Source organism: Oreochromis niloticus, linkage group LG3 (genome assembly GCF_001858045.2).
Source record: "Oreochromis niloticus isolate F11D_XX linkage group LG3, O_niloticus_UMD_NMBU, whole genome shotgun sequence".
Lineage (NCBI taxonomy): Eukaryota > Metazoa > Chordata > Actinopteri > Cichliformes > Cichlidae > Oreochromis > Oreochromis niloticus.
The window spans coordinates 22,003,132-22,019,117 of NC_031967.2; the positions used below are offsets into that span (position 1 = coordinate 22,003,132).

A 15,986-nucleotide genomic window follows, 5' to 3' on the forward strand; every position below is an offset into this window, starting at 1 on the left:
CTTCTTTCAAAGTAAGCGGATAATATTTTACATTAAATCTGACAACATGCATTTCACATGATAACTTCTGTTTTGTGCTGCCAGCAGCCATTAGCCCTCACTTCTAAGCAGATTAGACGCAGCAACGCTCTCTTTCCCACACTTGAAGGGAAATTCCCCACTGTTCAGTGAAAATAGGGATCCAGTCACGGTTTTAAAACTTAAAATCTCACCATAAAATATCACAGACGAGTGCAGCGCTGAGTGCAGAGCGAGCTGTAAATCACGCACATGCTCACGCGGGCTCTGAGCGACCACGTCCGCATACACAGTGGCTGAAATTCCAGACGAGGCTGCAGTAGTAGAAGTGCTGGTGAGACGGGATAAGGCTGCGAGAATGAAAGCCAACCCACACCGTACTATCAGCTCAGCCTCCGGTCTGTCTCTCACCCTCTGTCTTGAAGTCTGGCCCCTCTGCCAACAGCAGCCTCAAAGCACAAAGACAGGTTTCACATGGCCCTGTGGCTCTGTCAGCCATCCAGCAGTTGCAATAAAAACAAAACAAATAAGGCGGCAGGTTAATTTCTAGAAGTAAAATTAAATTTGACATTTAGCCTTGGTCACACCATCAAAGACAGTTTTTTTTCCCCCCTTGGCTCGGGCAGTAATGCCACAGCTCCCATTTCATTTTTCCTTTGTGAGTTCTGGTGGAGTTTATGCAAGGAAGATGATTTGGCAGGCTTTAAAAGTCGGTTGTACCTTTGTGGCTCACAAGTGGTGCCTGTTTTGATTCACTCTGTCTGCATTTCTGTGGTTAAGATGTCTGTTTGTCTCTGTCTGACAGATGTGTTGTAGCGCACAAAAGAACAAAAAATAAAGCAAAGCTTTGTTTCATCTTTCAATTGTTGAAGAGCGTGTTTTTCTTTACGACTTCATACAAAAATAAAGTTGCTGAAGGTTAAATGGTGCCAGAAGACTCCCCATTTTTCACATATTTTGGTCGTCTGCACCAATCGCCCCGTCAGACTTCCTTAATGATGGTGTTTTACCCAGCATTTAACTCGACACTTGAAAATGTCTTATTCTCAGGCGGTGTAATTGAAACCTGTGCTTCTCTGCGCTTGCTTGCTTCCCTCAGACCTCCCTACGGGCAGCTACATCCAGGAGGATCTGTCCCGCTGCGCTTCCCTGTGTGAAGCGGGCAAGGATTGCTGCGACCTGATGGCCAGCTGTAAGTGCGGCACACACACCGGGCAGTACGACTGCATCTGTGAGAAGGGATACTACGGCAAGGGTCTGCAGCACGAGTGCACAGGTAGGGCAGATTACATCAGCTTAATATTGGCTGTGATGATATATGAATTTTCTGTAAGGCCCAAGACACTAATGCTGACTGATCCTTCTTAAAAATGTCACGTGTAGCAGATGTGAGATAAACTGCTTGTGACCTATGCAGCTGGGTTTTTACGCAGATCAATTTGTGCACAGATTATGTTGTTCACTTTGTGAAAGAACACTTTATGTGTTATGTTAACACCTAAGATCAAAGTTCAAAGCTTTTCTCTAGTAAAACGAATCCTCCCTGCTTTTGAAATTGACATGTGGAGCTCCTTTTTGGTTTCTTACCCCCACCACATTACGATCGCAGCCTCAGGTTGCTCCTGAGCTCACCGGGGGTGGATGTTAAATAAGCAGCCTGTCTACTTAACACAGTCTAAGCTTTCCACAAGACAGATCGCTATCACCAAACCCAGTTTATGTGATACAGCGGTGGAGAACTGTTAGTAATGTTTGTGTGTTCTCAGGACCCCAATTATCCCTCACTCACCTTTGACTCCTACACTCCCAGAAGGGGAGTCCTGCTCCCACCTTCACTTTCCACCTTTAAATCACACCTCGTCCAAGCTTTTCTTTACTCTCTACATGCACCAGATACGCTGCTGTCTTTCTAAAATGAACTGCCTTTTTTCTGTGACTCTTACTGCTCCAACTTGCACGTATGTTTTGTGCGTGTCCATGTTTCGTCCGTTGCCAGACTGCTCTGCCTTTTACCCTCAAGTTTCTTACTACTGGTTAGTAGAGAGTCAGGCCTCTGGGATCTATTATTTGTCTTTTTAGATGAGAGCATCGGTGAAAGTTGCTCTAATGTGTTTGTGTGATGCAGACATAAACATGTCCAGGCATATATTAATGAGGTGCAAGCACACATTGATTCATCTCTTGGGCTTTGATCCATAAAATCCATAAGCTACATGTTTCATTAAAAGCTGTAATAATGTAAGAACTGTTTGTGTCGAAGACCAGCTGCAGACGGGTTAAAGTGCACAGCTGAAGTGGTGATGTTGGAGAGCTTTCTCTTTTTGTCTTTTGTTCTTCTGAACACAAACATTTACCTTTCCTATCACCTTTCCTGGAATTTCTTAGAGCCGAATTTCCAATCTTTGAATATGTTTTTTTGACGTAATATGATTTAATCCACCCCGTATTGTGTTAATCTCCAAAGAACAGAAAACAAAGGAGGTGTGTTTAATATTCCTCTTTTGGGTTTTCACACTAGACTCAAAGAATCCTAAACATGTGAGTAAAGTTGGTTGCAGTCTTAAAGCATTATTTTGGACAAATGGAACAATTTTTTTTCTGCAGATCTGGTCGGTTTTTAGGTTCTGTAGATGGTTAATATTAAAGTTAACTCAAAATTTCTAAATAAAGATGGGCAAAGAGTGGAAAGACTCATGTTTTGAAGGACTGTTTGAGGAGAATCTGGGAATCAATCAACTTTTCTGCTGACTTAACTTCTGGGGAAAGGGCAGATTTTTTTTAGGCTTCCAGTATACGCAACAGATATCCAGTTAGCTGATATCATTAGTCCAGTTCAAAACTTCATGTTTGTTGCTCTGGTCATTGTTTACATTTCTCTTTTTTTCTTTTTCTTTTTTGTCCACATGGACTTTTTGCTTGGTAAACAGAAGTTGGATTAGAGGTCAAAACCACAAAGTCTTGCTTACAGATTCTGCGTATTGTGTGAGGATTGTTGTTAAGATAAGAGACTCTTACGATCAGAAATATTTAAAATCATTTCTCGGATTAGATTACGAAATTGAAGATATCAGAGAGATTCATGTCCAACAATTCTCAGACATAAATAACGAATACATCCTTGCTGAACAGAAATGTTGAGGCAGCAGCTCTGCATGTGTTAAATCAGCTTTTAATTCTTGGAACAGGCCCGACTGCAGAATTGATAAAAACTTTGTGGCAGTTCATTAATTTTCGGCCTAACACACTGCAGACAATCATGTTAAAACGCTGGCCAGCGGCTTGTGTAATGACACATTAATTTGTCTTCCATGTGCCCGTCTCTGCTCTGTTAAATCTCCAGTTACACTGTGTAGTGTTGCATGCTGTCACTGCATGGGTTACGGGTTGATACATAATTATTATTTTGTGTTACCAAACGTGCAATCATCAGATTCACAGGGGGCCTGCCGGACTGTAATTGCTGGAGAGCGGCTAAAAGACGCAGTGGTTTTGTTAAAGCCCCGTCACTGAGGCAGCTCACCCTGCTTGCGAGGAAGACAGGTGGGAGGGATTGAGAAGAAAATCGACCCCGAGTGCACTGCCTAGAGGTAACAATAACAGAAATCTGGATAACAATCACCTCTAATAATGGGAAACAACGGCGGTAATCCCCCGTCGCGCTCGCCCTCTGGGTCTCTTCACCCACATGTTTTCAATCCAGCGTTTGATAACACGCAGGGAAGGAGGAATGAGAGAAATTTCAGTAACAGAGAAGTTCAAATAATTCAGAAAGTCAAAAGAGAACGTGAGAGCTGCAGGGAGTAAGTAGGAATTCCAAAGTAAAGGGCATCGGGGTCATCATGCCAAAACACACGCCTCCCTAATTCTCGTCAGATGTTGTCGAGACTAGAGCCCCCCCACTCTGCTTATTAATGCTTTTTAATGCTTTAATTAATAGCAGGGAGCCGACTTTAGAGTTGGCTCAGCCGGCGCGAGGAAGGAAGGACACAGCGAGGCGCTGAAACCGCAACTCAGGACCGCTTCCTCCGTCTGTCTCCGACCCGCTTGTGTAATGCGCTCTCATGGAGGAGGAGGCGTGAGTTAATTTGTCGTGGACGCTTGATTGTCTGTGAGCTGACGTGTACCCGCAGAAGTATGTGTCACTGCACGCCGAGGCACCATTAGCGGCGTGAGCCTCGGTTTTTGTTAACTGGTGCGAGAGAGGCTCGTATGTTTTTGAACCCTGCATTTATTGAAGGTTTTATATTTTCTAATTTCTTACAAGGCTTTTTTGATGTAGCGGTGGCTCCAGCACCAATTAAGTTTGCAGTATGTAACATGTGAGGAAACTTGACAAGCTCCTGCTGTTCTTAGAAAAATCCAGCGTTTTTTTTCTTTAATACTCTGTTGCTTTAACCTTAATGGTTTTGGCTGAACTATTGGTGTTGTGTGAATTGTGGGTACATTGTGTGCGTCAGCCGTGCCAGGTCTCTTGAGTGGCAGTGTATACACTGCAGCACCGCTGCCGGAGCTGGATGCCAGGCTTGGGTTTGTTGTCTGCATCATTAGTTTGCAAACATTTTTATGCTTTTTCAGACTTTGTTTTCTCACATTAACATTAACAGTCTTTGACACATCTGAAAATAATATGGCCGTGCTCGGTCCTGTCAGTGGGTTGTTATTATCATTGGCTGACGGGCTCTATTGGAAACGCTATCCAAATCCCTCCAGCGCACAGCAGTGTTGTTTATGAAGCTGTCGACAGCCAAGTGAAACAGCCTCTTCCACAAAACATGACTGGAATCTCAGCAGATAGAAACAGATGATGAAGCCAGTTCCTGCATAGTTTGGTTTATTCCGACGGGCCAAACAGGACGGTGTTGTCTCTCTACTCAAATACCAATCCCAGCGCTTCAGTGACAGTATCACCGAGGATCACCAGAGGAATGGGGAAGCGGATAAATGTAGTAAGAGGCTGAGTCGAGTCCAGAGGGGGTAACATGTTTTCCTCCTGTCACACATTCTGCCTTATCAGACTCTTCTGTAGCCCGAGAGAATGACAGGAGCTCTGGACTGTGTTAATGTGGTGTCAGCACAGGCCTTTGTTCTGCTCTGGACAGCTCTGCCAGAAATGAATGGAGAAGAGGGAGAAGGAGTGAGAGCAGAAGATACTAAGAAAGCCAAAAGTAAACAAAAAAGAAAACAGTTAAAACAGCAAGAAATTAACATAAATGGCATGCTGCTCTGTCATTGATTTATACTGTGAAATCTTCATTTCTCTGTTGTCCAAATTAAATATAATTAGACTTTTGCCTGATAGGTATTTATACTCTAGCTTTAATTCTGTAAGCTAACATATGTCCATGTCTGCACTGGCAATCCATTCTCATCTATCAGATGCCGCTGACGTCGACGATATGCATAATGTGTCCTTTGGCGTCAACGTCTTAACACACGAGCCGCAGCAGCAGTACATGCAGAAAGAAAACAGTACAGACCAACAAAGTATGTGTCATGTCCTGTCTGAGAGTTTGCCATTTTGCAGTCTGTTTAGCTCTGTTATTACTCCCTGATTTCTTTCCTGTTCGCTCACTTATTTCTTTCCCCTTTAATTCCGTGGTTAGATTTTGGCATTAAAGCAGCTTAGTTGGGAAAAGGAGATGGATTTACTTATAATATAAACCCTCCCGACATGAGCTTTACATGCTAAAAAATTACCGTTACCCAATTGCATATAAATGTAACACCGGGTGGGTCCTTCCCAAGTCTGTATGTGACAAGTTGGTAGTGAAAAAACATTCAAACTGCTGCCATAACCTAATGTTGAACAGCACAGATACATTTTACCTGTAACAGCAGAACTAGGCAGTGGTCTGGAAATCCTGGAAACATCTGCAAACCTACGTGGAAGTACAGCATATAAATCAAAAACAGAGTTTTTACAGTATTTGGTTTGACCACCTTTATTCTTCATCACAGTCTGAACTCCCTTAGGCAGCTTTCTTGTCGTTTCTTGAAGTAGTCTTCAGGAATAGTTCTCCAGGCTTCTTGGAGGACATTCAGAGCTCTTCTTTCACCATGTTTCTACCTTTAGACGATCCCACATTGTTTCAATAATGTTGTGGTCCGGGCTCTGGGGACGCCACTCCATGAGTTTTTCTATCAAGGTATGCTTTTACTGCATGTGTTTTGGATCATTATCATACTTAAAAATTAAGCTGCTGCTATTCAGATTCTTCTTAGATGGTATTACATTATGGATCAAAATCTAATGTTCATAATTTCACGAGTTTTGACAAGATCTCCAACACCACTGACTGAAATGCAGTTCCAAACCATGACAGAGCCTCCACTGTGTCTTACAGATGGCTTTAGATGCTCACTGTTATACCGCTTGATGATTTGAACCAAAAATATCAAATTTGGATTCATCACTCCATCAGACCGGCAGCCACTGATTTCAGTTCCAGTGGCCACAGGTCCAGTTCTTGTGTAATCTGGCACACCTCAGTCTTTTCTCCCTGTTTCCCTTCCTTAAAAATGACCACTGAGACCATTTCAGATGAGGCTTCAGTGAACAGTAGATCTGTCAACTGAAGGACCAGATGTATGTCAGGTCTTTAGTGGACAGAGTCAGCGAATTGCTCCCGCAGTGCTATTTATTCAAACTCCACAGCAGGAAACACATAAAAACTGATTTCACATATGAATTATTTTGGTTGGTGGACTGCTCAGAATATTTCAGAATATATTTTATTTCATTTTTTATATACCTAAGGTTTGCTTTGTAACTTTTTTATACTTGCAGCCAAAGCTACCTGAGAGAGAAAATCTTGAAGCCTAACAAAAAGCAGAAATACGATTTAAAGCTATAAAAAAAAGCTAGTAAGCAGACCATGGTTCAAAGATTTATGTCAGTCAAGCGATTTTAAAGGTCAAGAGTGAACTTCCAGGGGGTAAACTTTTGTTTATTTTTCCTTTTTTTTATTGGCAACAACAACAGTGCAACAATCAAGACCAGAAGGCTCTTACATTTTTCTCTGAGTGGATTTGAGTTGCACTGAAATATGCACAATATTTACTTATTGATGGATGTTTGCGATTTTGGAAATGAGGAAATATTTTTAGTCGGCTTACCCTTTTTAAGGCCGTTATCTGACTGTAAGCTGTTGACTGGAATGCACTGAGTGCAGGAAAACAACTCTTCTGAGCTGATACCACAAGAGTTGCACAATGTTTACAGAATTAAGTTCACAAAAGCCTCTTGATCCCAAAGGGAGACGCGTGGCAGCAGTGAGCTTCTGCTTGACCCTAAACATCCATTTCTTTGTGGATGGCCTGTCTGTTGTCCGAGACGAGCAGCGTTCGCCGCGTCTGCTCGGTAAATATTTGTGTGAATGACCGAAAGAGTTCTGGAGGGGAAGCCTTGAGGTAGACATAAATCCAACAGAGGAATTAAAATGACAACAGAGGTGGGATTTGCTAAATGTTAAGGAGGAATAAGAAAAGTGTTGAAATGGCAGAAATCTCTTGGCGTTACTGGGATGTTGCAATCATTTTTTTCTCTTTTGGCCTCCACCTCTAGCTGAGGTCTCCAGTGTTTATGACGAATAGTCAAAATAGTAAAAAAATAAGTGAAAGGGGTGGGTGTTTTTTGTGAACTCTGAGGAATGCGGCTGAGCTTGACACAACACTGGCTATCACTGTCTTGGTTCCCGACGCTGTGCAGCTCATCTCACTTTGCACTGTCACACTAACAAGTATATACTACGCTGGGATCCACTCACGACTACGGCGACGTGCTTTTGGTGCGCTTACGCACATCAAAATATGTGAAGGATCTAAAACAAAGCAGGCATGCTTGGTGCAGAGTTTGTTTATATCTGTTGAGGCAGCACAAGCACACACAGACATACTCTGTGTTGTCATATTAGAATAAAATGGATTCATTTTTCATAACACGCTCATAATATAAGGCTGTGTAGTCTTGTGTTAAAATAGAAAGCATGTACTTCTGAAAGCGTGGCACTGTTAATCACATTAACCTCAATGTTAATGAATAATAATGATCTGATTCTATAGTATCTTTTTTTTCTCTGTTTTTCTCAGTTTTAGCTCAAACTTGCACGGGACTGGACTTTCCTGGCAGAGGAGTTTCATATTTTCACTCTCAAGAAAAGTTTGTGAATAATAACCAGAACTTCTAGCAGGGTTCCCAGGATTTCTGTTCTGATTTATCATAAAATATGGTCTGATCTTCTTCCAAGTCACACTTAATTTCAGACAAACACAATCTGGTTAAACTAATGAAACAAAAACAGCTTATAAGTATAAGCTGCCACTCAAGAAACCTGGCACGGCTGACGCACACGATGTACCCACAATTCACACAACACCAACAGTTAAGCCAAAACCATTAAGGTTAAAGCAACAGAATATTAAAGAAAAAATGTAGAAAAAGTAAATGAACCACTGTGCTGAGGACTTCTCCAAAAGCCACTTAGAGTTAGGTGTTAAGGAAAATTGAAAGCATTGGTTGTAGACGTCCCCCTCCTTATAAATAACGTTGCTCGCAAAGCTTTCTATTCTCAAGAAAAACTGTTTCCTGTGAATCACTGTTGATCAGAACAACTTTCACAGGACTTTAGAAGATGGAATCTAAGAAAAACAGTGAAAAAGTGACTTGGATGAGTGATGAAATGTTTCACCCACTAAAAACGCAACATCCAGATGAACCGAATGAACTTTGTGGGAATTTTCACAGGACCTTAGAAGATGCACAAAGATGCACTGGCTGCAAAAGCATTTGGCTCCTGGGCATCTTTCAGAGATCACACCAAAAGAACTTAGTACAGTAGTGAGAGAGATAAATGACCTCGAGGTTCACAGAGAAGCACCTGCTGAAATCCCTACAGTTTGCTAAAATCTATGTTTTTGTGTTATTAAAGTGGAAAAACACTAAGCGTGATTGGAAACCACAGAAGAAACCACTACTTTCCAAATATTGCACCACATTTCCACTTTGCAAAATACCTCCTAGATGTTTGAGACAAAAGTTTAGCTTTTTTTGCCAAAAATAGACAATGCTATGTTTGGAGAAAACAAAATTGCACAGCTACACTGAAACCTCACTGCCATATCTTAATCTAAGTTAACCTAAGCATCATGGTTTGAGGTTGCTGTGTTTGCTTCGGGGCCTGTACACCCTCCAGTCGTTGAGGGAGCAATGAATTCAAAATGGCATCAAGAACATTTACAGGGCAGCAGTCCGTGACCCAAAGCTGAGGAGAGTTTGAATGATGCCACAGCAGAATTGTTGTTTTTTTCAACAGCTAAGTCAGATTCCTGACCTTGACTCAGTTGAGCTGCTGTGGTTTGACCTGAAGAGCTCTGTTCACTCGAGACATCCCAGAAGAATGAAAATGAAACAGTTTTAACTCTAATTGTCCTATAAGCAACTTTAGGAATGGTCTTAGGGAGTTTGTACAGCTTACAACATTTTTCCAGCCTGCTCTGAGTGATTGCTCTGTGAATTCAATAACTGTGTGTTATTAGTTTAGTCAGACTGTGTTTTTGTCAAACTGGATTTTGTGGCTGATCAATACCGAAGTCCTGGTAATTTCAAAGGGTTCACACACCAATTTTTTTTTTTTTTCCAGTAACCGACACTGGTCCTCTGTTTGCTGAATTGTTTGCACTTTAAATGTTTTTAAAAGTAAATTTCTACCAGAGGAGCAAATTTCGGTGAACTCCTCCAACATGTTGCATAAGCTTTCTTATAAAGACTCTCTGTTTCCTCTTGCTGTATAAATCCTAATCCCCACAGCATCAATAACCACAGCAGACTGTCTGCTTCTGTTCAGTTTGTCTACATCTGTCCAAGTCCTTCTTTCTTAATGTTTTGTGGTGAAAGTGGAGTTGCTCAACATGAATCCTGGCTCCGTTTGGTGTAGTTATGAGCGTGGTGGTGTGGGGTGGGGTGAGGGGGTTGGTGGCAGATGCCTCAGATTTCCTGAGAACGAGAAAGGAAGGAAGGTTTTGGGGGGATTCGAGTCCCCCGTTCCCCTTTAATTGCTTAAACTGAATGGACGTTTAGGTTTGTGTTTTTCTTTGGTGAGCAGAGAGTGGAAAGTGAGGGAGGGCACCTCTTTACCCCAGAGCTGTGCGTTTGCTGTGGTGGATGGACGGAGAGCTTTCAGGAACTGAGGAAGGACCCGACTGGCTCTGTGCCATTACTCTGTGGGTGAGGTTGGGGGTCTGCGGTGCAGTAATGCAAAGAAACAAGTTTTATCCCAGACTCATTCATGACAGCAGTAAATGTGATGTTGACTAATGGCTACTTTTTTCTTTTTTTTGTTTTTACAACTTGTATTGTTTTTATTAGCCTTGTTAGCAGCTCAGTGGCAGAGATGGTCTACTCTCTAGAGATCTACTTCAAATCTCTCACTTTTCTTCAAGTTACCACCCAGTTAGTTTTCATTTGCGCTGTGAAATGTCTACTGAATGAATAGGCTCCAAATTTGCACTTTATGAACTCTAAGTTGCGCTGTGCAATCCTTCTTTATTTGGTATCGATCCAATACCAAGAAAATACAGGGCCAGCGCTGGCATCGATACTGCCGTTACTTGGATCGATCTGCCGAGCGCTACTGTAAAGACTTTGGAGCACGTCTTCCTTTTACCTTATTAGGAAGTACAATCACTCTGTTGACACGCTGGGTTTTTTAAACCAAACAAAAAGGCCTTTTACGAATGTTTTCACTCATTAAAGATTGTTTACTTAAGTCCTAAATCACCGTGTAGTGCTGACATCTATATTACAGCACAGTCGCTCCACCCTCTCCCCCCCTCCCGTCTGCATTAAATGACACATAGGTTTGTAAAAAGCCTAAATTGATGACTGGCGCTACTGTGTTTTTTAGGTCAGGGATGTTGTAAAGTAGACACGACCGGTGTTGTAAACCAAGGCCACTCTGAGCGTGCGTGAAGGGGGGAAAAAAGAGACAAAGATGAAGGAGCGAGGACGCAGAGAGGCTATAAAGTAGTGCTAATGGGATCCTCCTCTGCAGGAAAGCATGGAAAACAAGGAGCCGTGAAACAGCCAGTGGTTCGAAGCAGAATCTCACTGTGTTATTAACACTTTTCCCCATCCATCCATCCTTCCTTCCTTCCTTCTAATCGTCTCTCCATCAGAGTCTGTTTTATTTTTTCCCATACTCACCTAGATTCCCTTCTTGTGTTGTCCTTTCTGTACCTCTGCAGGTACTTTCATGTGCCACCACTTGAAATAGGCAGCTACTGAGTGGTATTAAGCAGACCATGAAAAACTTCTGTTAAATTGTTAAAACTGTGGCACAAATGATGTAATTTGCTACAACAGCAAAGTCAGAAATCATATATATCAACAAACTGTATTCATAACAATAATAGCCAGTAATGAATCATATATTAACTCTCACTATAGTTGTCTTGAAGGTTAAATTTTTTTATTATCTTGACTTTTTGCTGTTTAACTGGTTTCTTTTTACTTCCACCTCTCCCTCACTCATAGCTTAAACTGAAAACTGCCCCCCTGAGGATTATGCACCTCTCAGACTGGACTGAATGTCTCTTTTAGCATCTTAAAGCTTTTCTCCAGTGGCTTTTAAAGGTTTTTGCCCTTCTTCAAATCCAGCATGTTTGTCCCTTTCTGTGACCCTCATCTGTCTCTGGATTTTCTTCAGTGCTCTTTCAGCTCCCACCTATTTCCTCACACTTAACAACACCTTCACTGGGTGTATGCATGTGTGTTTGTGTGCAAACTGTTGACTGAAGTCTCTCCAGTTGGAGGGAGGTGATGAAGAGGGATGCACGATGTGCCAAGCGTTGCAGGGTGAGGATGGAGGCAGTCAGCTGCTGCGAGATTTGTAGAAGAGTTTAGATTTTCTTCATGTACATAAACTACCTTTTCTCAGTAAAACCCCTCAATTCAGGTCCACAATTACACTGTTTTGTTGAGGATATATTTTTGACAACAGAGTAGACGAGAAAGCAGGGGGAGAGAGTGGGAGAAACAAAACACAACTACGTCAGTCCATCGTAGTGAAGAGAGAGCTGAGTGTAAAAGCAAAGCTGTCGATTTACTAGTCGATCTACATCCCTACATTCAGCTGTGGTCACGAGCTCTGGGTAGTGACCGAAAGAAAGAGATTGCAGTTACAGCACTGGAAATGAGCTTTTACTGAAGGATGGCTGGCCTTAGAGATTGGATGAAATTTCAGTCATCTGAGACGGGCTCAGAGCTACTCCTCCACATCGAAAGGAGACAGTTGAGGTGGTTCAGGCATCTGACAAGGATGCCTCCTAGGTGAGGTTTTTTTGGACAAGTACTACAGGGAGGAGGCCCTGGGGTAGTCTCAGGTGGATGGATGGATGGATGGATGGATGGATGGAGCAGGTTAAAGACTTGGCCACAGTGCATGCATGAAAATAGCTACATACCTTTAGAAAAAAACAACTCAGAAACAATCGGTCCCCTGCTGCATATGCTGTATGAGCATGTATCTTCTAGGTGAGTTACTCCCTTAACTCCAAACCCCAACAGGGGGACGCCAACTTTGAGGCAACAGTGGGACTGACAGAGTTTATGTGTGTGTTTGCATTGGTGTGTTTTTTGCACGTGTATGTGCTGTATGTCCTCATGCAGGTCCGCCTTTTGGTGAAACAGTGACGTGACAGTTGAAAAGGATATGAAAACATGTTGGTGTTAACATCCTGAGTGCGGTGCTACGTCGTCCCAAGTGTACTGAGATCATACTGCCGCATGCTATCACAACATTTCTCAGCATACTGACATCTGTAATCAGGAACAGCAGACCGGAGACCAACCTGTGTTTGCACAGTTGTTAAGCGGTTTGGGTCTCTCTCCCAGTGATTCCCAGTGATGCTGCAGTCTGTAATAAGCAAGCAGGACAGTCTCTGTGTCCTTGGGAGTCCATAAGAGATACATAGCAATTGTGGCGAAGTCACTCTCCTTTAAGAATAGGATTGAATAATAAGCAGTCTAACAGCCATGCTGCTGCCACTGAACTTCCTCGGTTTCCTCTCCTCAGTTTCCTCTCGTGTGGAAGTTTCGCATTCTTGGGATTGAGGGTCTGTGGAGGTCTCTTCTCCCCCCAGATGGAGGCTGTGTAGGTGGACAGCTGTGCAACAGCCAGATCTCGCCCCCAGCCTCCTTTCTCACTCTGCAATCCAGCTGGAGAACAGACTTAAGCGAGACTCTGGGGATGTGATTTAGAGCCTCCTGGCAATCCATGAAGATGGGATTCCCAAACTTTTCCTGCTTCAGGTGACCCATGTATTAAGGTTGGAAAATTCCTGTGACCCTTAACATCTGAAACACAGACACGCCACACATCTTGATTTGGATTTCTGTTCATATGAGGGCAAAAAGTATCTCTGAGCAAAGGAGAGGCGTCACGTGTGAGGTCTCGGACCTGCTGCAGGAATCACCGTGCTTCATAATAAACTGCCGACAGTGTGGTTTTATTAGAGCCAGAAGGGTTCTGTTATCTTTCTGAGGGCCACTTCTCCAGGAAATGATTTTTGTTGACCTTGTATTTTTAATTTCCTCTTGTTTTTCTTGGCATCACTTCTCTGTCGTTGATACACTTGAAAATGACAGCTTCTTGGTACAACAGGAATTCCCAAATTCTTCTGTGTTATTCAATCATGTATCTGATGATCTTCCATATAGAGAAAACCTTAGTAACAACTACTGTGTGATTCTTGTAAGTGCTCTCATCTCTGAAGAGCTCTTAAACTTCCACAAGCACATGTGCAGTAAGGCCAGCTGTAAAAATAACTTCATGCCTTTCAATCACAGAATTTATACCGCACCTCTTTAGTAAATCCTGACGGTTTTACCTGTCAGGTTTACCTTGGCTTAAATCCCAAGTAAATGAGGCCATTTTAATGCTTGATGGGGGAGTTTGTAACTGAATGTGCCAATAACTTTGAATGTGTTTAGCTTTCTTACCTTCATGGGTAAACACTTTGTGTTTTGGTCGTTTATGTTCTTCACATCGTTAAGTTCCACGTTTCAGCCTCCGTGGTGGTCCAGATCATTTCAGTGCAAGATGCAGATATTCTGCCTTCTCAGAGTAAATGTATACATGGACCACTTACCTGAGGTGAAATATTCAAACCTTTTCAAGCATTCCTTCATGTACCTGTCAGGGTTTTATGTGAGTGTCTGTTTGTGTAGCTCAGACTATATATTTTAATTGTCTGCTTCCATTGTCTATTTATGCTTCTTAAGTGTGTATGGGAAGCCTTGGCTAAGAGGGAGAATTTTCCTCGCATGTGAACATTGTTTTTGCAGTGGAAACCCTGGAATTTCAGCTCCAATTTAACAACATTTCTCGTGTGAGAGGGCCTTTGACCACAAATGGCCAGGCCTCTGTCCAGATTTGGCAGCCTTTTTGCAGTATTGCAGGACTTCCTTGGTCCCTATTGTTTTGCTCTGAGGACAAAAGGCAGACACAGAATTGGGTCACAGCATCACAAATATTACAGGGTGGCTAGACTATTTTGCACTTTTATTATCGGCTTTGCACATGATGTTAGCTACCCATTGTGTCATCAACATTTATTTTTCCTAAATCCAAAATTTAGATGACACACAAAGAGCGTATTCATTGATAGACATAGTTTTCTGTCTGCAAGCCTTGTCAATGCAGTATGTGGAGTTTTGTACCAGTAGTATAATGACATTTTCACTGTCATACTCTGAAAAGTACAATGTTCTTTTTTTGTATCATTTAAGAAATGATTATTTTACTGGAAGCTTCTTGTCAGGGGATATTGTGGGCCCAAATATAGGACACAAAGGCAGGCAAAGTAAGCAGATCATTTATTGACCAAATGCAAACCCCCAAGGGTGTGTTGCAAAGCAAGATTAATGGGTTGCCGAGCTATGTTGAGTTTAAAGTCAGAGTTTTCTGTGTTGTGAAAGTGGTTGTATTTTTAGTTGGCTAAATCACTGTGGTAACTTATAGTGAACACATAACCTGAGGGGTGTACTACAAACAAAGCTCAACACAGCCAGGCTTTCTTTAGCCAGCATTAGGTGGCTCAATAAAACATAACAAGTATCACCAAAGTGGGTTATCACATTTCTCTGATAAGCTGGGCTTTCTGCTTCAGGCTTTGCACACTTACACTCTTCTTTGGCAGAAAATGATCCCTATGAGTGTCCCCTACTCTTAACACAGATGTTATTAGATGATGATGACAAAAACGTGATAAACGAACTTAGAAATATAACAGTAAAATGCAACAGTGTTACAAATAAGACAAATTATTGCTACAGGAAATGTGTTAATATTGGGATTTAGCAGTGATAAAATTAACACTTTAATTCCAGTTAATTATTTTATTGTTGAGTGTGCTCTCATTGCTGCTCTCTATTTCTAATGTGACAGCTGCACATTAGCGCTCTGAAACTTTACACTGGATACATTTAAACAGTAAGGTTACTGTAACACAGCCTACCACGGGAGATGTGGAAATCGCTTTCGTTTGTCAGCAGATCAAAGTGAATTTAATTTGATTGATTAACCCGGTATTCTTTCTGTGTGTTCTTTGTTGAAGTAGCTGCAATTCCAGAAGATTAGAATCAATCACATTTATACATTTTCTGCATCACCAAATGAATACATGCACATTTCAGCTACAATGCAACACACAGTCTACACTGCTGTAATTTCAAAGCTGGGCTTCATTTTAGTGAGCTACTGCTTTACAAGATGCAGACAGAAAACATCCAGCGGTAAATCTATATCACAGAAAACATGCTGTAAATAAAATTAATAGTAAAAATGTGGCACTTTCAAACTGGAAATCTGAACATAACCAGCTCCTGCTAAGGTTACATGCCCAGCATCAGTTACCATGGTGATTTTAGCCAGGTAAAAGCAAGAGACGCAGAAAACTCTGATCTTAAACTC

General features: G+C 42.0%; 1 protein-coding gene across 3 annotated transcripts in view; it reads left to right on the forward strand.

The window, feature by feature from the left end:
- The window catches only part of svep1 (sushi, von Willebrand factor type A, EGF and pentraxin domain containing 1), a 110,867-nt gene that overhangs the window by 39,155 nt on the left and 55,726 nt on the right, over nucleotides 1-15,986 (forward strand). For all 3 annotated transcript variants that reach the window (XM_019353588.2, XM_005453112.4, XM_019353579.2), the window contains one exon: nucleotides 1,118-1,294. In XM_019353588.2, coding sequence (XP_019209133.1) covers nucleotides 1,118-1,294 — 177 coding nt within the window. The remainder of the gene's footprint in view (nucleotides 1-1,117; nucleotides 1,295-15,986) is intronic.